The sequence below is a fragment of the Pygocentrus nattereri genome, chromosome 5 (genome assembly GCF_015220715.1).
Source record: "Pygocentrus nattereri isolate fPygNat1 chromosome 5, fPygNat1.pri, whole genome shotgun sequence".
Classification (NCBI taxonomy): domain Eukaryota; kingdom Metazoa; phylum Chordata; class Actinopteri; order Characiformes; family Serrasalmidae; genus Pygocentrus; species Pygocentrus nattereri.
The window spans coordinates 35,002,991-35,026,276 of record NC_051215.1 but is presented as its reverse complement, the minus strand read 5'-3'; the positions used below and the strand labels follow the sequence as shown (position 1 = coordinate 35,026,276).

General features: G+C 39.9%; 2 protein-coding genes and 1 long non-coding RNA gene across 26 annotated transcripts in view; 2 read left to right on the top strand and 1 right to left on the bottom strand.

Annotated features, from left to right (window-relative positions):
- dlg5a (discs, large homolog 5a (Drosophila)) overlaps window positions 1-10,976 on the top strand; it is a 58,693-nt gene extending 47,717 nt beyond the window's left edge. For 2 of the 4 annotated variants that reach the window (XM_017725176.2, XM_017725185.2), the window contains 11 exons: window positions 181-314; window positions 390-554; window positions 1,717-1,900; window positions 2,966-3,114; window positions 3,678-3,848; window positions 4,284-4,480; window positions 4,701-4,844; window positions 4,965-5,092; window positions 7,620-7,729; window positions 8,849-8,958; window positions 9,065-9,168. In XM_017725176.2, coding sequence (XP_017580665.1) covers window positions 181-314; window positions 390-554; window positions 1,717-1,900; window positions 2,966-3,114; window positions 3,678-3,848; window positions 4,284-4,480; window positions 4,701-4,844; window positions 4,965-5,092; window positions 7,620-7,729; window positions 8,849-8,958; window positions 9,065-9,168 — 1,596 coding nt within the window. Of the gene's footprint in view, window positions 1-180; window positions 315-389; window positions 555-1,716; window positions 1,901-2,025; window positions 2,926-2,965; window positions 3,115-3,677; window positions 3,849-4,283; window positions 4,481-4,700; window positions 4,845-4,964; window positions 5,093-7,619; window positions 7,730-8,848; window positions 8,959-9,064 lie in introns of those variants that run through there. The other 2 variants (XM_017725167.2, XM_017725193.2) reach the window with 2 other exon arrangements.
- A 1,821-nt stretch (window positions 10,977-12,797) lies between these two features.
- Window positions 12,798-21,500, bottom strand: LOC108444199. Its single transcript, XR_005130290.1, has 3 exons — window positions 21,362-21,500; window positions 17,355-17,382; window positions 12,798-13,155 (listed from the first exon to the last, which is right to left on the bottom strand). It is a non-coding gene; the product is annotated as an uncharacterized LOC108444199 (long non-coding RNA).
- Window positions 21,322-23,286, top strand: part of kcnma1a (potassium large conductance calcium-activated channel, subfamily M, alpha member 1a) — a 212,960-nt gene continuing 210,995 nt past the window's right edge. For 14 of the 21 annotated variants that reach the window (XM_037538395.1, XM_037538393.1, XM_037538394.1 and 11 more), the window contains exon 1: window positions 21,941-22,225. In XM_037538395.1, the coding sequence (XP_037394292.1) occupies window positions 21,941-22,225 (285 nt within the window). Of the gene's footprint in view, window positions 22,226-23,286 lie in introns of all 21 variants that reach the window. The other 7 variants (XM_037538406.1, XM_037538401.1, XM_037538386.1 and 4 more) reach the window with 6 other exon arrangements.

Sequence of the window (23,286 nt, the reverse complement as noted above, 5' to 3'; positions counted from 1 at the left end):
AACACCTTTCTCAATTTATCTGTTAAGAATTGAGTCATCCTGAGTGTCTCGTTTTCATTCACTACTGACTGACATCAGTTTTGTTTGTGTGCATGTTGTTTGTTGATACCACATGGTGCTGTATATGTAGCTGTCGTGTGACCCTGTTGTCTGTGTCTTGTTTATTTTTTTTCTTATTAGTATAATGGGATAAACCTGCGTAATGCCACCGAGCAACAGGCACGTCTTATCATTGGCCAGCAGTGTGACACAATCACCATCATGGCCCAGTACAACCCCCACATGTATCAGCTTGGAAATCACTCCCGCTCGAGGTATATCAGAGCTTTACATTTAAATTTGAGTTTTATTTGGGACACAATTAATTCATTTGGTCTGTTATGCCATAGTTCTCGTTTGGAACCAGCAAGCACCCAGTCCACTCCTCAGGGCAGTGGTGCTACCACCCCAGATAACCACTCCACCATCGACACCCTCAGTGAGCAGGATGAAGGCACCCTCACTCCGTCATCAAAACAGACTACACCTACCACAAGCCCTCATAGCTTCATCAGGTGCAGTGTTCATACATCACTATATGTAACACTAGATTTTGTCACCATAGGGTTAACTGTTTTTAACAGCAATATCAGACAGTCCAACAGTGCTACTGATTGGCCACCTACCAGCGATATCAAAATCCAGGGTCCTCATTTATAATACTAATTAATATGCACAGATCTAATCTTAAAAGAATCCTAAGTAAAAATTCATATTAAAGTAGTGATTTATAAAATGGTAGTTTCCACACTGATGTAAACACCAGTGTCATTTTGTTTTTGTAAATCAGTTGCAAATGCTGAGGGAGAACAAATTCAGAATGAAATTCAAGTTTATAAATTGGGTTCCATTACTGGAAACTAGATTCAAGGCCAGGATTCAGTCAGACCTCTGCTACACACTGTATACCATCTATATCGATGTAATTATATGCAAATATGTTTTGAGAGAGCTGGAAAAAACGCTGATGTATTATTGTTCTTACTCATAATACACAAACAGGGCAAACCAGTGCACTACTGTCTGCCATAACATATAAGGAATATTTAAAAGCAAATGTGTAAAAAACAATTTTTATTTTCACAAATTTTGAAAATATAGAAAATTTGGTCACTATAGGCTGAATCGGTCTGTTTTTAGTAATGGAGACTGCTTCCGATGAGCTCATGAGCCAACAGTGCAAGCTGCTGATAACGTGGACTACACAGTTTCTATTCACAGTGAATGAACTGCTATCAAGTTAGCTTGTTGAGAATTATCTGTTGTTTTTAGTTCTTGATAACACAGACTAGAATAGTTACCCTAGATGCAGCCACACTACCTCAGCCTTCTCAAACATGTCATTAACATATTATCATTATTTAGGTTAAGGCATTCATATTTCCTAATAACAAACTGCAATGCAATATACTTACTTTATTGCAATATGGGCACAGCTGTTTTACTTTACATGCTTGTTAAAACATAATGGCATTTCTCTGAATTTTTTGCCTATATATTTTCTCCATGATTTTCTGGAATGCAGTGTAATGAATGGCCATATCAGTATTCATATACTGGGACGTGGAATGGTAACGTGAAGACTCATGTACCCATGCACATCCCTAGTCCATTTAATGTATATCTAATTCTCTGTGGATTCAATTAAAAGTTATTACATTCATTTTGTCTCATCAGGATGTCATCAGACTGCTCTAAGAAGATTCCAGAACCTCGTGTGGTATCCGTGAGGAAGACTCAGGTAGAGCTTGGTGTTCAGATCTGTGGAGGGAATCTGCGAGGAATCTTTGTGGAGAGGCTGGAGGAGGACAGTCCTGCCAGGGGGGCAGATGGCCTCATGCCTGGAGACTTGATCCTGGAGGTGAGAGGAACGAACACTTACTGCAGGGTCTGTGGTACATATCATTGATTATCACAAGTGGATGTTTGACATTTGAAAGTTATAATAAACAAATGTGATACTGAATGATATTTTCCACTGAACAGGTCCTAAACTGAATGAGGTTTGTGACAAAGACATGATCTTGTCCTTTGTGAATGAGAATGATTCCTGATGCAGAGAATTTCACCTACGTGCATCTGCAGGCCTGAAATTAGGAATTCTATTACTAATGCAGCACTTATCCAATTGGAATTATAGGTAAAGTCTAAGAGTGGCTCACTCTTTTTTCTTTGTCCACTAAAAACAACTGGTCTGTTGAAGCTTTGGGTCTAATGGCCCAGTGTGAGCTTTATTTCAGGCAAGATTTTATTAAAGAAAATATGATTACAATTAAGCTAGAAGAACTCTTTGACTTGTACTGGCTTCTAAAAATAATGCTGTTTTCCATGCTTGCCATGATATACACTCTCTTCTACTCTATTCTGTAACCTTCACTAGTGATGTTTTAGAATTGACATGCCTCTTATTTCTGGAGGAAATTGTACCAGATTGTTCTTGTCTTGCCATGTGCTAAGTATTTAGTGCTGTGATCAATAGCAAATGAATGATAGAGCCTTTCTTACCCCTCCCAGAGCCTCCTTTGTTCTGCTGTCATCCCAGATCACCTCTCTGCCTGTCTCTTGTTGTTCTCCATTGATCATGTATTTTCCTTCTTGCTCACTCACTGGGCCCAGGTAATCTATCTGAGGAGAAGGGATTGGTAATATCCCATCCCTGGCATGGCCTTCCACAGCCCTCTGCCAGAAGAGTGGTGCATGCTCTACAGCTCCGTCTCATCCAGACAAAGCAGAAATGTCATCTCATCTCAAAACACATTCAATTTAGCCTCAGATGGAAATCGATCATGGGGCACTTAAAGTACAAGAGAACAAAGTGCAAACGTTTTCATTCTGTTGGTGTCTGTCTCAAACTGTTAAGTTAGGCGGGGGGGGGGTGTCCATGTGTCTGTGTCCAACGTTACTTTTCTTTTCTTTGCTTTTCCAGTATAACTCGGTGGCTATGAAGAATAAGACTGCAGAAGAGGCTTACCTGGAAATGCTCAAGCCAGCAGAAATGGTCACATTTAAAGTCCAGCCTCGTGTGGATGACTTCAACCAGCTGAAGGATACTGCTTGTGATGGATTCTATATCAGGTATAGTAGACCATCATCATATAAGCATGTTTACTTTTCCGTATGTGACAACACTATAAAAACCCCTAGTGAATTCTCTGTAGACAAATGCCAGTATCTCTGCACTGGTCTAAATCTGGGTACAGTACACTGGAGCTTTGCATATATGGAAAGCTTTTAATCTTTTCAAGTATGTGTGAGGCTGAGGATCCCACTGTAAAGGCTGGGTCTAAATGTCTGCCATTTGTAGAATCTAATAGTGGCTGTCATAATGAGACGCTCTGAGACAGAGCCATTGTGTGAGTTCAGCGGCGATGAGAAGAATGGCAGCATGCTGTTCAGAAATAGCCGGGTTTGTCTTCGCAAATGGAAGTTTTCATTGTGCAGCTGTTGCAGGCACTTTGCCTGCCCACTGTCTCATGATGTCATCTGCAGTAAATAATTTCTGTCAGTCCATATGTTCTGAAATGAGAAGGGCTGAGGAGTCATCGCACCCCCACTGAAAGCTGCTACACTGTCATGAAACACTTATTTGTTCTTTCTGTATTTTTATTTATTTATTTATTTCCCTCCCTCTGTCTTAGAGCACTTTATGACAGAGTGGCTGAGACTGAGTTGGATCTCTCCTTTAAGAAGGATGACATTCTCTATGTGGACGACACACTACCGAAGGGCAACTTCGGCACCTGGTTGGCTTGGCAACTCGATGAAAATGCACAAAAGATGCAAAGGGGGCAAATTCCAAGTAAATACATGTGAGTGAAGTCATGTGATTTTATTTAGCACAATCGTATGCAATAGTTTGGGCACCCCAGGTCAAATTATGTTTTGTTAATTTTGTAAGTGAAAATAAGTTCATATATCCTCTACAGGTAACGCACCTCTGCACATTTTAATGGACAGTTACTGTTTATTTACTGTATGTAATGCACTGGAGGAAAGCATCAAATCTATGCCAAAACTATGGCACATTTTTTGTTTCATTGTTTTTCCGAACATGTTAAATTCAGCAGAAAATGTGCACTAAAATTTGAGGAAAAAATGTATTTGGTGTGATCCCTGTAGATGATGTTATTTTCCCTTAGAAATCAGCAAAACATGTAATTTGGCCACATGTGTTCAGTCTTTTGCAAACATACTTTTTGGTCTTTGGAGTCTTTGGACTAAACTGCATTTGGTTGAATGTGTAGGATGGATCAGGAGTTCTATCGCAGACATAGCATGACAGAGCTGAAGGATGAGTCTGGCTCCAGTAAAACCCTCTCCGCAGCTGCGCGCAGGTCCTTCTTCCGCAGGAAACAGAAGCACAAACGCAGTAGCTCCAAAGATGGCAAAGACTTGCTAGCCCTGGATGCCATCAGCACAGACTCCATACCATTTTTAGAGGGTGAGAGAAGCTTCTGTATCCCCAGCAGTGGGTTACAACAATGATGTCCTGTAGTTCAGATATGGTAACACACTGTAATTCGGGTTCAGTTCAAAGAGTATTCTGAATATGTTTTTTGTCAGCTATGCTCTTTTGCCTGTTCCAGACAGTTTTATGGGTCGTTTCTTTTTTTTTTTATTGCTTATTTTTAATTGATTATTGTTTTGTGTTGTTTGGTCAGACTGTGTGAGCCTAGCCTACCAAAGGGTGCAGAAAGTAGACTGCACCTCTCCCAGGCCAGTGCTAATCCTGGGCCCACTTGTGGACCCTGTTAAAGACATGCTGGTTAAAGAATCTCCAGGGAAATTCAGCAGATGTGTACTTGGTGAGTGCCCACAATATAAGCACTCATAATACTCTTAAGATTTTTCTTGTGGTGGGATTTTATTAGCCTTAAAATGTTCAGTATGACCAAATGCTGACCTTGTCATGTGTGGTGATGCAGAGGTGATGAAGGCCTCTCAGCAAGCCATTGAACGAGGGGTGAAGGACTGCCTCTTCATTGACTACAAACGGAGGAGTGGCCACTTTGATGTGACAACAGTTGCTTCCATCAAGGAGATCACAGACAAGGTCTGTTCAGTTAGTCTTTTTCAGTTTGGCTTTCTATTACAGAGAAAAATACTATGGTGAAAAAAAATTAATCTTTCTTTTTATTTCATGTGTCATTTTGTCTCACTGATTAAGAACCACTAGTCTACCAAGAAACTGAATTAGAATATCTTTTTGTATTTGATTTCAGCGCTCTGCTGAACAATATAACGCATGTGCCTTACTCAAGCATTTTGATGAATCGATGATCATAAATATTTAATTATGTAAAATGAAAAAAAGTGTAGATCTTCATGTTGAGGAAAGAAAAGAGAAACGGGTCATTATTTGACATTTGTCTGTGTAGACGATCTGATGTGTGCTTGAAATAGCCTAATTATCAAAGTAAGCTGAGGCACTTATGGCAGCAATCAGACAGTTATATTTGAATATTGATAGACCAGGGGTTCTCAGTCCAAGTCTTAGGGACCCAGCCAACTTGCTAATTAGCTTATCAGATGTTTCTGAAAACACAAAAATGGAGTGCATGGGCTCCACCAGATTCTGACAGTAATTTTTTACATATGCACAGACCATCTCTGATACAGACACCAGAAAAATGATACACATTTGTATGTCCACATAAGGCCACCGAGTTGATGGACACAAAGATATAGTGCACGGTTGAAATGTGAGGATTTTTGATTTTGAGGCTTTACTTTAACCATCATTAAATCACCCGTACCAAAAAAATGCAGTATTAACAAATTCTGCAGGTATACATATGTTTTTAATAGGGCTGGGCTGGGATGATGAAATATCTGTAAACTTTAAATATGTTTTTATTTTTCAATTTAACGTTTACTGTTTAAGCAATAAGTGGTCCAAGCCCTTGTCTTTAGAGGTCCCCCATATAAACTGTATTAATGATACAAATAATTAAAATCAAGGGTCGACCGATTATCAAAGCCAACATTCAGCCTTTTTCCAATTATCAGAATTGGCACTTGAACTTGCTTCTTTGCCGATAAAACAGCTTTGTTACAAATGCGGATATCTGACGTGATCACGATAAAAAAAAATAAATGAAAAAAACACACTACTGCAGTGTTACTGGATCGCCTGAAATGTGGATGATGTATCGAAAACAACCAACCAGCACTGTGGTCTGTCTCTGTCTCGCCCACGGTGCCTTTTTAGTGTTTGTGAGTTTCGCAGGAAAGAATCTGCGCTGCCTTTGCTTCCAGCATTCAGAATATGGGTGTCAATAGCAGAGCTATAGCTGTACAGACAAGCATCTAGAAAGCAGTAAATCAGAACTTGTTGTTAACAAATGTTATACATAATTTCTAGTCATTTCTTTTTTTACTCATTAAAAGGACCGACAGTTGCAGCTTGCTACTTCCATCGAATAACGCAGAGCATTTTCAGGACGCACTACTGTCTTGTAAACCTTCCCAAGAGTGCGTCCTGCTATGATGTAAGGTTTGGAGACTGTGGCTCTGTCTAAAAGACAGGAGGCTGAGCTGGAGGTGGCAGAGATGAAGATGCTGAGATTGGGAGTGACAAGGCTGGACAAGATTAGAAATGAGCAGATCAGAGGGACAGTGAAGGAGCAGTTTGGAGATAAAGCCAGAGAGGCCAGGTTGAGATGGTTTGGACATGTGTTGAGGAGGAATAGTGGATATATTGGTCAAAGAATGTTGGAGATGGAGCTGCCGGGTAGAAGGAGAAGAGGTAGACCTCAGAGAAGGTTTATGGATGTAGTGAAGGTGGACATGGAGATGGTTGGTGTAAAAGTAGAGGAGGCAGTGGATAGGGCAAGATGGAGGCAGATGATCCGCTGTAGCGACCCCTAAAGGCAGCAGCCGAAAGAAGATTTTCAGGGGCCAATCAGAACACTTCTGACACATTCAGCAAGTCCAGCTACTGCTTTTTATCGCATGAAATACGTTTTTGGTAGAACCACAAAATGAAATAAGCATCTTAACATTCATATACCATCAATGTTGTTGTTGCCTTTTACAAAGTAGTGATAGTTTTTACCGTGTGATTGCTCAGATCCTTACTGTAATATTTTTGTCTATTTGTATAATTTTTGAGTTTAAAGTTCTTCAGCCCTTTTTGAGTTCCAACTGTCTTACAAACATCCCTTTTAATATTTACTTTTAAGATATTTTAGCTCGAAGCACTTAATTTTTGTACATTTTTGCACTACATCAGATATCAGTTATCTGTGTCCCATATTTCTAATAATTGGTATTGGCTCTGAAAACAATCTATCGGTCGTCCCTAATTAAAATATAAGCTAACATTTGACCTTTTAAATTTAGCTCTTTATTTTAGTTTATTCTTGTCTCAAAGGTCTGAGTTTTAAGAGTATTACCCATTTCAGTCTTAGAGCATGTAGTCCTAGAGTTGCCATTTGGCTGTTCTGAAGCTCCTGATTGTGGTTTTAAGTGTGCCAGTTCTATTCTCTCTAACATCCACTGTTCCTCTGTTTGCGGCCATTCATTGTTCATGTAACATGACTTGAAGTTGCTTTGTGTTGTGTCGTTCTCTCTCATAGGACTGTCACTGTTTGCTTGACATTGCACCTCACGCCATCGAACGGCTTCACAGCGTTCACATTTACCCAATCGTCATTTTCATTCGCTACAAAAATGCAAAGCAAATAAAGTAAGTGGCCCTTACATACTCCTATTAACAAGATATTTACATTTCGAGAATGAGCCAAGAAGAATGGCTACTAGTCTGTATGTAACACTGAGCGTAGTACATGTCCTTGTAAGTCATTTGTAAGACCTAAGAAAGTGACAATTTACCTCCCCAGTTGGTGCTAAGAGCCCTTTTTGGGCATTTTATTCCAAAGACACTTTGTACTCTCCCATAGAGACTGGGAGTCATTTGCAAAATGAAAAGTTTCAGTGGTATAGTGTGAGACTACTGCGTTGTCCTTGGCAGTGCACTGGGAGCTGCTGCAGTCAAGTGGATGGCTGTATTAGCTCTTTATGTAAAACAGATATACGCTGCCTCCTAAACCAAAGCCTGTGAGTGGGCGGCTGCCACTCTCAAGGTTGTGCACTGCAGAATGCTTTGTGGTGATCCAGGGCCTGTTTTATCCCGAGAAGAAAATGAAGGCTGACTCTGTGCGCATCTGTGTGTCTCATGACTGCACAGTACATAGACAGGACTCAAGGAATTTAATAAATGTAAAGCCAAGTTATACACACCATATAAGTGTGCCTTTCAGTTTCATTATGGCCATACACAGTGACATAGATAACTAATGGTGAAAAATCATCCCAGTAGTGCTGCGCAAATCTGAGAATTCTCAGGAGGTGAAAAACGGAGCCTGCTCTCTTCACTGTATTGAACTTTGGTATAATGCAGGTCATTTATGACCTGCTAAATAGCACTAACTATACGACTAAAGGAGAGCAGCCCTTACAGGCAGCTGGAAGCTACAGTATGTGTAGCCATGCTGCAGACTTTATATGTTTTTCTAATCCTTTTGGACCTTAGGAAACACCCAACACAAACACACACATGCACACAAAAACTTATGTAATGTCCAACAGCTGGAATTTCTTTTTTATGTAATATCATTTGTCCAAAGTGTTGTAACTCCAGCCACATGTTCTCTCTTCAAAAGACTGTCTCCGCTCCACTGTTACAGTTTTAAGCTTTCATTTTTACTTGAACTGTTTTAAGTGTTAACAGCATTGATGCTAGTGTTATGACTAAAATCATGGACGTGTCAGTACAACATCTCCTCTTTGTCTGTGTCCTGTGCAGAGAGCTGAAAGATCCGGTATATCTGCGGGATAAAGTCTCTCAAAAACATTCCAAGGAGCAATTTGAGGTTGCACAGAAGATAGAGCAGGAATATAGCAAATTCTTTACAGGTTTGGATTTGGTTCCATATAGTTTATGAACTTCTATCTTTTTATTTTTTATTTAACTTTAATATAAATAGTTGTACTCTTTATTAGCTGATGGTTTCTCTTGCAGGTATTGTCCAAGGAGGCACGTTGCCCTACATTTGCACTCAGATCGTGACTATAGTGGATCAAGAGCAGAGCAAAGTCCTGTGGACTCCGCTGGGCTCTCCCTAGGTGGCTGAGCGTGTGCTCTCTGCTTACTGCCTCTCACACCTGAGCTTACACTATGCTTTACACTCACACTATACACAAAGGTACACTACAGTGAGCATCGCGGATATATAGTGCTCCTCCGTTTTTCTTTCATGATTAATTTTCTGGTTAATTGTAACATTTTATGTTTAATTGTAACAGAGCCTCTTATTTGTGAGTGTGTGTGTGTGTGAGTGTGTGTGTGTGTGTGCGTGTGTGTGTGTGTGCGTGCACGTGTGCCTGTGTCCGTGTGTGCAGATGCAGGATTATAGCACTGAAGTTTTCATTGTTTTCCTTTGGTCTTCCTGACAGACATCTAATGATTAGTAATGCTGCATCTAAGACACTTGTTTACAGAAGAATCAGTCCGTGATTTGTTATTTAATGTCTGCTTGAATGTGTACTGTCCCCTTATCTTAATGAAGTCATACCTTGTCCACAACCCCCCCTTCCCCAACCCCCTCTCCCACCCAGCCTAAAACCAGCCCTGTATTTCAACCCACTTTTACCAAAATGGCATGTGTATCTCTGTCATGTTTTACACGTCACTTCAAGGACTGAAAACTCATTGTGGGTGAAGAGTAACTTGTTGTAAGATTGTTTGTTTAAATGTAATAATGACTGTTGGTTTGCATCATAGTGCTTATATTTTGGGTTGAGTTGAACAGCAACTAAGCGGATTTTTACGGGCCAAATGGAAGTGCCTTTGGAGATCTACTGAGCGTATGACAATGGCATGTTATTGAGGTGAAAGGCTGATGTTTGAAACTCCTCAGATTGCACTCCAGGGCTAGACAGACCACTGTGTTATCATTCTCATAGAGGAGAATATATATTTAAAGAGAACATGAAATCTAACACACTTGTACTCATGCATACAATACTGAAGTACAGGCACTCTAAACCTGTACGTATGCAAACTCATCAAAATATATAGATCTATATCTACAAATATAAATATATTAAATGTATTTTGACTAGGCTATCAGTCTAGGAGAGTACAGCAGGTGTTCAGTCAGGTCTTAGCAGATATAAGCATGTTCTTTTTTTTTTTTGTATTTCTCGTCTTTTTCTCTGTTCATTAGTCACTTTTATATGTACCCACTGCAAAACATCATGGAAGGAAGAGATGCAGGGTAAATATAATTAGGTCTCTTAGGCTAAAACTGTTGAAATGTTAGTCATTTTACATGTGTATTTAATTCTTTTTTATTCAGCAGGCACAGTCATGTCCTACATTCAGACCAGTAGTCCCACCAGTTTTTGTGCCAAAATTCAATGTCAGTTTCTTTTATTTCTGTTTTGCACTTGCAACGTTATGGACCCTAAACAATAGCTGTTCTTAGGTTTCCAGTAGAGGTTGAAAATAGGTACTATACTTATTACTTTAAGATTAATTTTCTTTTAAGTGTATCACTCATGTTCTGTACATTTCATTAATTGCCTCTTCTTAAATGAGTAAAAAAGAAACATTGCATTATTTACATTCTCGTTTAAAAAGGGATTTCGTATTGCACAATTTTCTCAAAGGAAAATCAGTCCTTATGTTGACTATTGGGTTGAAATTAGGCATTTTGTTTTGAGTGAATTCCACATCTAACTGTTTTCTGAATAGATAACAAAGATCAAAATGAGAGGGATTCAACGCAACATGCTTGTTGTTTTAGGAGCAATGACTAGAAGGCAGGTACTGTCACAATTGGGATTTTCAATATTAAAAAAGAATGTGATTTGTATGAGCTGTTAAACACATTAACATGAGAATAAAAGTCATTTTCTGTATCACACTATATTATCAGTCGAGTCCAAATGGTGATTGACTGGAGTGTTTATTCCACTGCAGGGTAACCTCACTCTGTCTCTCTCTCTCTCTAACAGCCAACAAGCCTGCACCCTTTAGAAAGACCAGTGCACATGCAGTAGAATGACAGGTGCTGTAATTGAGCATGGAGCTGTCTTGTTGGTAGCCCTGTCTTTAAGGTGATGGACTGTCTCTAACCATGAGGAAGATGGGGAAGATGAGGTTTTAATTACTGGAACTGAGATTTTGAAAATTTCTTGTGAGGCCTCACTGCTGCAGTCTGGTAGGAAGACCTGACAGAGTAGGATCTGAGATGGGTAACATTTTTATTCTGTCTACTGTATCCTCTCAAAGCTACTTGTTACAGGAACTGAAAGAATGGCCTCATTCAGGCTGAGCTACACTGCCAGCCTACAGTGATGTGTGTGGAGTGTTACCCTCCCACAGTAAAAGATGGTTATTTTTTTTCTTTCATACCTCATTAGTGCTGGTGAAAAGAATATGCTTGTACAGTTATTCTGTAAGCACTACAGAGCATCACAAAAGCACTTCTGTGAGATATGTTGCCAGTATGAATTAAGTAAGATGTCTTTTTGAATATTGACTGCAGTTGTGATCTACATAGATGATGGATCTAGTAGCAGCACAAGTTCCAATTAGTGGAGACAGAAAATTCCAAAAGCTGATTACGGTTTGTGGTAATGTTGTCACATACAACGATCTGGAGACCCCTGATCTTTTACTTTATCTTTTCACTTTGGGCATCTACTACAATTAAACAGTTTCTCCATATGGGAAGAAATGAACGCACAACAAAATTCTGTTCCAAGCATCAGTGATTCTGATCATCACACACAATGCCTGAAGTTCCCCAGTGGGTCTGCGATTGGTCCTTTTTCAGAAGTGCACGTAGGACTTTCTCCACCAGCTCATCTATGGACGGTATGGTCATGTGATGAATTTCCATGAAAAAGCAAAAGACATCAAACAAATGAATTTTTAACGATCGCCCCATCAGCTTCTATCACATCTTAAATATTGGGATCTGCTTACAGAGTGTCTGGGCTGAGCTGAAACATTAAGACTAATATTTCATTTTAAATCACCCGGTATTCCTGGTAGGAAAAGCCTATGACAGGTTCATTTATTGGGAGAGCTTTTTATTTAAACATTTTTCCTTCAGACCTTTTTCCTACATAAGTCATTTCTGATTAACAAGAAGGTACAGATGAGCAGTGACTCAATGATTTAATCATTTTTGAACATACATTTGAGTAAGAAATAAAACACAAAAATGTAGTAAAACCATTAACTGAAAAACACTGGATTTCCAAAACAACTTTTATATTACTTCAAGAAGTCTTTTTTGAGTGGTAATATATTGTACTGTTCATCAGGCATCTGTTATGCACAGAATGTTGCAGAAACATCAAACAAGTATATCTTGCTCTCAATCAAAATACATTTCCTGGCCATGAGGATGCAAAACAATTACAAATATGTAAGCATCATCATCTGAAGTTTCCAAAATGAATTCCAGCCACCATTTCTCATCAAACCAGGAGTTTCACATAAATTCTCAGATTCTGTTGACTGATGTCACTGACCGTTTGAAAAACCTGGGTGATGTAAACTTGTGTGATATTGTCAGGACTCTGAACAACAAGTCATCTTAATGGCTTGTAAGACACTGGAAGCATTGGGGCACCTGTAAGAGATGCTGTGAGCAATATGGTTTTGCAAAAATAATTTTGAAATCTGACAAATATTACATTTCAAAGATATATAAATATAAAAAAAAAAAGATATATAAATATAAATATTTCCAAATCTGCCCTGCAGTACAGCCTATATAGTATACGAGCGTGTTGTGGTCATTTACGAACATGAAAACAGATGACAAAGTGAAATGTTACTCTTAGTGTTGTATTTATACCCAGTTAGTATTTCATCTGATGTCAGTCATTCTGTAATCTGTTAAACTCTGATATTTAAGTGATACAGTAACCTGATTTAGAACCCTTACTACATTAATTTGAGCACAAATCTGAAATGTTGCATGGTTACATCACTTTGTTCACAGATCCATCCTGTGACTGGACAGGCGAGTTGGCATGAAATGATCCATATAGGAAACAGCTCACTGTGGTAGAAACATCTGATGAGAACTGGAGTGAAAACAAATTGAAATCCAGGGTTAAATTGGTCTTGTGAGCCCAGTGGCGATAGGCAATTTAAAATGACAAGAGTATGAACTATTACAAAGCTTGTACTTGTGCTGAAATGGACAGTCTAACTGCAACACTGTAGTGAAGAAAAATGTCTAAGTTGTAGGAAATCAAACTCTATTCAACAATAAATTACAAACCCTTGAGGAAAGAACTGAAATAAACTACATTATACACATGCTAAAGTACGTGCTATTATTGGCTTTATACCAGCTATCATGTAATTTGCTGATACAGCAAAACATTTTTTCCATTGTTTTTCATTTTTGTCTTGATATCTACCACATATTTTGATTAAGTGCAAACAGCTAAAAGCCTGTATCATTTTAGGCTTCAATTGCTGTGATGAAACTTTTCCCCATTATTGCTAGTATTTCGTGTAGTATCGAGGACACGGGTGGTTCTAAACTGCTAAATATATACTCGGGCTCATTCTAAACTAAGTGGACAGAGCCCGACCTCTTTGATTGTCATATACGAGCCGAACAGTCTGTACTGAAACACTCAGACCTGAAAAAGCTTTTAAAAGGAACTTTCCATAAAGAGTTCAGTTTATGTCCCATTACCTTTTTAAAGCAATAAAGCAATTTTATTTCTGTGATAAGTGATGGGATCTATACCTTAACCTTAAAATAGAATTATTAAAATTAGCATTTAAATGATCACAAAACACAGAAAAAGTCTGCATTCACTTTTAATGAATTTTTATGGTGATGTTCAACATGGGCTTTACTGCCACTGAATTCCTTATGAAATATATGTATTAAAATCTTGCAGTAAGGCTATAATTTGTGTTATTTGGTTAATTCCCAAGATATTTAAGATATTTCTTTAAAAGGACTTTACATTAACATTTGTATGACTTTTTATGCACAACCATTACCCAAACCTGCCCCCCCATTAAAAAACAAATAAGTAATGCAGATTCCATTTATTATGATACATACAGGAATATGCATTAAATTGTTTTCTACAGAATGACTGTCAGATATGTAAGTATTCTCAGTCTTTTTTCCCCATTTACACACAAATAACCTGATTTGGCTGCATGAAAGAAATGGTAAAGCTAACAATGTTACCATAATTATTGTTAAAAGAAAGAGAAAAAAAAATACTTTTTTTCATTTATGTAAACTGTATGGTTATGAGTAGTTAGCATGCACTGTGCACCCTGCCAAGCTAAACAGTCCTGACTGCTAGCTTATTAGCTAAAGTCGCAACCGTTACCCATTTTAACTGTCAACTATTTTTAAATGAAAACAAAATAAAAGTAACTTGAAACAAAAATTTTAATGAAACATTTATTTTTTAATTTGACCTTCTGCTCTGTGTAAACTTTATATATATTTTTTTCCTTTTATATTTTTCCTTATATATTTATATTGACTGAAGGGGCAATATAATCTGTGTTCAACCCTATTATTCAGTCATTTTTGGTGAAAATAGTCTTAAAACATTTCATTTAGTAGGCCATGTTACCCGAAGGGTCAATTTGGTAACGAGTCTTTAGTGAAAACACAGCTTTGGATTTTTATTATTTATTTGAAAAGTTCTAAAACCAGTTGATAAAAATTTGGCTATTTCCTGCAAGAAAATAATGAATTCAATGTACACAGGCTTTACAACACCATTTATACAGCTCAAAACCGGTAGCATGCGGTTGGGCTACTGTAGGCCTACATTTCAGGAAAAAAAGCTCTGATTTGACAGCCTGAGGTGTGAAAATAACATTTTAGCAAGAAGCTGCTAAATATGCAAGTGTGCTGATATCCCAGTGTTGGATCAATTGTGAGGAAACTGAAGCGATATCATATCACCCAGGCACTGCCTAGACAAGGCCCTCCCTACAGACTCTGCCTCAAAGCAAGATGGGGACTTGTGAAGGGAGCCACAGAGAGGCCAGAATTCACTCTGAAGGAGCTGCAGAGTTCGGTAGCTGAAACTGGAGTGAAGGTGCATCAGTCAATGATATTAAGAGCTTGGCATACAACTGGCCTGTATGAGAAGCTGGCTAGAAAGAAGTCATTATTAAACAAAAAAAACACATCAAAGCACGTCTGCAAGTTGCCAGGAAGTGACACAGCTAAATGTGGGACAAAGTTTTGTGGTCAGATAAAAGAAAAATTGACACCACCCCAACAGGGAAGTATGGGGGTGGCAGCATCATGTTGTTGGGAAGCTTATCCTCAGTGTAGACTGGGCATCTTGATAAAATTGAAGTACAGTTGGTGCAAAATACAGGGAGACAATGCAAAACAACCTGCTTCAGTCTGTTAAAAACCAAAGCTTTGAAGAAAACTCACCTTTCAACAGGACAGTGCAACAGAAGAGCAGATGAACAACAAAAATGTGAATTAAATCCAGTTGAAAGACTTTTGCACTGTTTGAAAATTGCAGTCAACAAGCATCACCCAAACAACATGAACAGCCTCCAGCCAATGCTGGGAAGAATGGGCAAAAATCTCTCCCAGTGGGCAAAGGTGGTAGAAACTTACCCCAGGCTTGTATACTTATGCAGGTAGCATTAAATTAAAGATTTGCTTACAAATAATACATTTTGACTTTGAGAATTTACTAAATTACACTGTCTGGAACAATCTGTGCAACTGTCATTTGTAATCCAGATGAATCTGAAACCTTTTGTAAGCCTTATATATCCAAGACACCATTCAGAGGATTCCTAAAATATATGCAGAATTTTAGTGCTGTTCCATTATGAATAAAGAAAATGTCTGTTTATCTTGGTGCTACTATGAATTAACTGTGTGAAATGAATTATCTTCTGCATTTTTTGACAAATCCTCTTCTTTGCAAAGTTCAACTTTGACTCAGTCCCAACTCTGACACAGGAACAGGGCAAAACATGGACCAGTTGGGGACCCTGAGGACAGATTTGATGACCACTGATTTAGGTACTGTATACAATGTGTGTTGAGAAAACAAGCATTTTATTAATACAAAGGCCTCATCACTGTTAACCAGGTCTGAGCTGTAACAGCTTTTGATTCTTATCTGATGAATCAACATTTTTTGTTTTGAATCAACATTTTTCTAGGCCTATGAATATTAAACTAATTTATGCTGTTTTATCATATAAGAATATATATATTAGATTATGTAAGTCTTCTGAAGTTCTGGAGATCACTGGCCTATATCTCGCCTGTTTCTCTGGTTTAGCATACACATGTCCGTGTGTTGCAATGTTCATGTGTAATCCATGTGCAATAACGAAAGTGCCCTTGGTGATGCCAGTGCTGATTAACCATGCTCAGTCTTGAGGATGAAGGCACCTCCTCCAAGCCTCCATGTCCTCATTTGCCTCATCTGCTAATTTATGCCCTCCAGCTCCCTCTTTCACTGCCATGTTGCATGGAAGCCTCCTACATATTCTACTATAGTACTCCAGCTTTACCCCTGCAGAGTGTCCTCCAAGTCCCCTTACCCCCCTTTTAGTCTCCTGCTGGGGTATCTGTTTCAAGACAGCTGCTGAGATATCATCTGAACCTGAGAAGACGCAAGTCTCTCTGATAGTGATCTTTCTAGTTAGTCTGGCAAACAGGGCCTTTCTCAGCTTTAGCTGAATATCGAGTGTTAGGTTGGCTCTGTTTTCACTAAAGAAGCCTGCCCAAGCTTGACCGTGTATGCTAACTTGCACACTTTGAACTGTCCATTGTTTACCACCTACATGGCCAACTGGCAGCATCTGTTGCTTGTCCACGGGAACGGGTTCCTCGGCCCACAGTTCCTCAGACAGCTGGGCAAGGTTTCCAGGAAGATGATCAATCCTGGATCCTATTGCCCTCCATAAATAACATGGTACTACATGAAAGGCAATAAATGCCAAGTCTACCTACCATGGAGCTGCTCCTCTTCAAACAAGATTAGAAATGTCCTCATAAAGACTCCCTTATGTTTCTAAAATTCAATGCAATGAACAGGTCTGCAGTATAGTGGACATAAGTATTTAGCATAGGTTATTGGGCATTTGATATGATACTTTAGTCTACACAACATAACCTACAATGCATAGTTTCCCATCATGCCTTCTACTTAATTTTTAATGGCTAGGATGTTTTATTCTCTAAACCTGCATTCCCTTGGTTGCCCAGTAGGAGGCAAAATAAATGGAGTACCCTCACCTTTTGTCAAGCAGTGTTGATGTGCCATCTGTGGAGAGAGAGAGAGACATAAGCAAAAATCATGATTTCAAATTAAACATGTTTAATAGTGGTGTAAGCAGAGTTTTGTCTGCTGTAAGGACTGTATCAGAAGCATTGGACTCATTAAGCACTTATTAATTAGTAATGGAGTACACTAGTTTGTAGTTTATGGATTACTTACTCATTATCTGTGTACTAACGGCTGCTTCTTACATTGTTAATGAACTAATAAGCATTTTTCTTCATATAAAGAAGTAACATGATAACTTACTGGCACCATTCATTACTTCATTCTTAATGAATGGTTAAGTACGAGGAATTTCAGAAGCGATGAGCGGTTAAGTACGAGGAATTTAAGAAGCGATGAGCGGTTAAGTACGAGGAATTTAAGAAGCGATGAACGCTTAAGTACGAGGAATTTCAGAAGCGATGAGCGGTTAAGTACGAGGAATTTCAGAAGCGATGAGCGGTTAAGTACGAGGAATTTAAGAAGCGATGAGCGGTTAAGTACGAGGAATTTAAGAAGCGATGAGCGGTTAAGTACGAGGAATTTAAGAAGCGATGAGCGGTTAAGTACGAGGAATTTAAGAAGCGATGAGCGGTGCCAGTAAGTTATCATGTTACTTCTTTATATGAAGAAAAATGCTTATTAGTTCATTAACAATGTAATAAGCAACAGTTACTACAGATAATAAGTAATAACGCCATAAACTAACGATAAACTAACTTATCAACGAACAGTGTACTCCGTTATTAATTGATAAGTGCTTAATCAGTTACTAATAACTAATGCTTAACAAAGTGTTCATTCAAAACTAAATAATGGGAAATTAATAGTTGATTATTATATAATTAATGATTGATTTAGCGACCCTTAATGTAAAGTGTTACCGACTGAACAGCTATACAGAACATTTTAATACCATTTAATAAATTGTCACTATGAAATTTTGCCTGAATCCAGCTTTGGCTAAATCTAATTTAAAATCATAGTTTTACCTTATTGTTGTCAGCTTGTCTCTCACTGTTTATTGCTCTAAGTAGAGCTGGGTGATATGGCCAAAAATGTTATCATGACAAAATTCATATCCGTCGATATCGATACATATTGTGATAAAGACAGCCCAGCAGTGCCTCTACTTCCTGCGGAGGCTGAAGAAGGCTCATCTCTCCCCTCCCATCCTCACCATGTTCTACAGGGGGACTGTGGAGAGCATCCTGAGCAGCTGCATCATCGCCTGGTTTGGGAATTGCACCGCCTACGACCGCAAGACCCTACAGTGTATAGTGAGGACAGCTGAGAAGAGGTCTCTCACCCCTCCATCATGGACATCTACACCACACATTGTATCCGGAATGACACCAGCATTGTGGATGACCCCATCCATCCCTCACACTGACTTTTTTCACTGTTGCTGTCTGGCAGAAGGTACCGGGGCATCCGTGCCATCACTGCCAGACTCTGCAACAGCTTTGTTCCTCAGGTGATCAGGTTTTTAAACTCACAAGGACTGATCTGAAAGCCACCCTCACACACATACTCCACACACACAACTCTTTTGATGCTCTACTTGCACTATCTGGAACATTGCTGCTTACACTGTATTTACACTGTTTACTCAAGTTTTACTACCTCAGTAACTGCTGTGTTTATGCATGTTATCTGACTGTGTAAACTTACAGGTCACAGCATGTTAAATATCTCTGTACCTTATTCTCACCACCTCATGTCCAGAAATGTGTGCTGCACTGTCCTGTCTGTTTCCTGCGTCTACTGTCTGTGTAATTTATCGCATTTATTTTATTGTTTCTAGCTGAATTTTTTTGTTTGCACACTATGCCTGCACGTTCGTACTGTGTTCCTTGTTGCACCGTGTTGTTCCTGGAGGAACGTAATTTCACTCCGCTGTGTTTGTACATAGATGGAATTACAATAAAAGCCTCTTTATTTGAAATGTCAAATCATTATTTCTTTAAAGTTTGAAGGCTGATTTTTGCTCCTGGGTGCATCGCTATTTTAAAGGATCCTTTATGGATCCTTTATAAACATGATAAACATTTGGGACAGTGGGAGAAAGTGTCTGGTGAGCTGTTTTACCAGCTGGAAAAGTAAGGCCGCAGTTTTTGTAATAACGTAAGAAAGAAAACAGTTTGTTTTTAGCTGTCTGGTGACGAGCGTTAGGCTATCCCGTTACAAATGCTAAACAAGTGGCCAAAAACAGTGCTCAACTGTTTAGTTTCTCAACAACGTCAACTTAGCACGAACAGCAAATATTAGCTGGCTCAGTATGTCAGTGATGGATCACACCGCCTCACTGGCATCAGTCCTGCCGCATGCATGTCAGAGCATATCACAGTATTCAAACACCAGCTAGCAAACATTTGGATTTCTCTATTCTATCATAGCGTTTGAGGGCTGAACCTAAATATATCCTTTACCAGTCAAACAGGTCCCTCCTTTCGGGTACGTTTAAACCAAAAGCGGTGCTTTTGTGCCGTGTTTGACCTACAACATAATCCATTCGCGAGTGACGGAGCGCTGCTTCAAGTTAGCCAGCTGCTAAAAACAGCTAGCCTGTGAAGATGTTCTCCCACTCTCTAAAGCCTCACAGCGTCCTCCGTTTACTGTCGTTTAAAACAGCGCTGTAACTGACATGAACTCACTTCTTTCTTTCACTTTCGTTGCTTGGGAATGCACTAATACTTAAATGTGACTTTTTGACGGCGCTAGTTGTGAGGATTGTGATTGTGATTTACGCTGCTAAACCCTGTAAGGATGTTAGGAAAGAGGTAAGTTCACTGTAGGTCAACACAGCTACGTTAACTTAGGCCACTTGTCTCGTCACTCACACTCGGTCACAGAACAGATCGCCGGTCGCTCCACTCAACCAGGGAATATGTAACTCCACGTTTCAGACGTTGCTAAAGTGGAGTTGGTGACCCTTTACACTCTTCGCCCCCTCCCTCTTTAATCATGTCGAAAAACTCGGAAGTGCGCCCTCTCCTGGCGACAGCGGAGTAGTGTCGCTTTCCTTGCAGTAGAAAACGCGACCAGGGCTGTCTCTGGTCGTGGAAGTGTGAGAATGGTGTATCATATCGAACATTTATCGAACCTTTCTTATCGCTCTATCGAGGAAAATTTATATCGCGATTTTATCGCCCAGCCCTAGCTCCAAGATTAACTTTTCAAAGATTCTGTTACAGCAGCTGTTTATGGTTTAGATTTACTGTCTGAGAGGTACTGTACTTAAACCAAAAGGTCAGTAAATCATCTTCACACCTCATTCGTGTTTAGCTGTGTTAACGGTATGAAATGCCTTACAGGATCTTATGACAGACAGTCTTCAACACTGCAGACTCTACTCTATACACAAACAAATAAATATTGAAGTGTATATAATAATAATAACAATAATAATAATAATAATAATTTGTATGTAGTGCATATTTTTATTTTTGTATTTTAGATGCCAGTATTTTATGTAATTATTTAGATTAAATAATGATAGACAACAACAATATAAGCGCAAATAATATTGTTATTATGTAATAATAATAATAATAATAATAATAATAATAATAACCCCCACGCACACTCCTCCATCATCGTCACAGCTGTGAGATAACGGCTTTAGCTGATGTCCACAGTGTGAAGGCCTATAGCGACGCGCTGCTGCGTGTTTTCGTCTCTGAAGGAGAAGCAGGACTAGCAGGAACCCGGAGCTCACTGAAGATCCAACCTAACAGCAGAGTCTCCAGCCCCCAAACCCAGTCAAGTAAGCGAGTGGTGGACATTAGCAGCCCTACAGCTGTTTGTCCGTCTTTGATTCTGATGGCTTGGCTCCGCCTTCCTACCTGTAAATCTGCCCAGCAGTGTGTGGACTAACCGAACTGATCTGAGCTGAGAGAGACACACACAGAGAGAGAGAGAGAGAGAGAGAGAGAGAGAGAGAGAGAGAGAAGAGGACACGGACAGACACGCTCACCAGATCAGCTGTCACCCAGCGCCAACCCTCACTGAGCGGCTTCTTCTCACAACAGTCGCCGACGAGCAGCACGGGAGGACGGAGACCCCCTTTTCCAGCTAAAGCACAGCGCGTTTAGGGGGCGATTAATAAGTTTGGCGCCGAGGAGAGAAAAACATCGAGCTGTCACGGTAGCGCGTGTGAATGGAAGGCTGTGATCTGGGAGCCTGAGGAGCAGAACCGTCTCGGAAAATCAGACCTCCGAGCTCAGCGCGCGACCGGACAGCGAGATGCGCGCGGAGGCTTAGCGCGCTCTCGTTCTGAAAATTTTGGGACAAAAGCAGGAGAAAACCCGTTAACATGAAAACGTAAGTCGCAGTTCTCGCGGATTTAAATGTCTCTCGCGGAGGCGCGCAGCCTCGCTCCTTCTCTCCCGTTTCCGACCAATTTTGGCTAAAAAAGGAAAACTATATATCTACATATCGTTGAGGTTTAGGAGAATCGGCTAGAAAGCGAGCGCTGAAGGAGAAGGGCTAGTTGAAGCAATATGGCTGATGGCCGGGGTTGGGGGCGCTGGCAGCAGCTCTCCAGAGCTTCTTCATGCTAGCTGTGGCAGATGGCAACGTTTCCTATGGCAGCAGCGGCTCTAGAATGAGTAATAATATCAACTACAAAAACCCGGACTCCTCTGTCTCTATATCCAAGATGGACGTGATCATCCCGTTTTCACCAGACGTACCGTGTGACAACAATGGTCAGCGCATGTGGTGGGCTTTCCTCGCGTCCTCCATGGTGACGTTCTTCGGGGGTCTCTTCATCATCCTCCTGTGGAGGACCCTCAAGTACCTGTGGACCGTCTGCTGCCATTGCAACATCAAACATAAGGTAACTAAGCCTGGGATGTTGGGTTTGAAGGCTCTACCCTGTGAAAGCCTGGACCTGATCTTCTCTAGAACACTTGTTTGTCAGCTGCTCATGTGAACAGTCATTCATACTGGTCATATTGGTAGAGGAGGCAAAATAACAGCATAACAGTGAGGCCTTTTGCCTAAAAGCTTCATGCGTCCATTTGTAGGTATTGTATGCATGCTTGGATGAGCCGCTGCTGATCAGCTTCATCATTTAAGCCTGGGGTTTTGATTTCCTGACGCTTGGTTGGGAAGGGGTCTCTGTAGACATTTCTTAAAAACACTGATCTTTCTCAGTGCATCAGAAGGACTGATCAGTGTGGGGGAGATTTAGAAGAGGGATGTGGAACTATACATATAAATAAATAAGTTTTGGTAATAGTTTGTCATCACAAGGCAGAATGCTGTTTGTGTATTTCGGGGTATTTTGTGTGTTAAGTAAGAGTGATGTGGAATTGTGCCCACCATATGGCACAACGGAGGAATTACAATGCAGTATTTACACAAATTTCAGGGAATGTTGGGACAGCTTGCAGTCAAAAAACATAATTCAGCGGGCGGCTGTGTTGACCTACATACATAAGAACATAGGAAAGACAGATCATTTAAGTGGGCTGGGGCTCCACCTCCTCTTTTACATATTACATAGGCTGTTTCTATGGAATTCCCCTCATATGCGACGCATGACGTTGAAGCATTTTTAATAAAAAAAGAAAAAGATGAAGGCCCCTTGGTAAGGTCACGCTGTCAGAGTCAGCGGTGGGAAAAGCCGTGATGTGCTGCATGTAAGGGTGCTTCACTCACACGCACTGTGCTCCTGCATAATGACGTAGAGTCATCTCAGCAGCAGGCTGCAAACAACACATCATCATGTAGGCTGCAGTCGTATAGGGATTCACACAGCTGTTGCCTTCAGTTCAAGTGATCAGTCGTCCGAGTGCGTCTTCCAACATCTAATCTGTAGAAGATAACAGGCCTGATTTTGCAATTTTTTTTGCCAGTTTTAACTCTTTAGAATGATCAGAAACATTAGAAGGA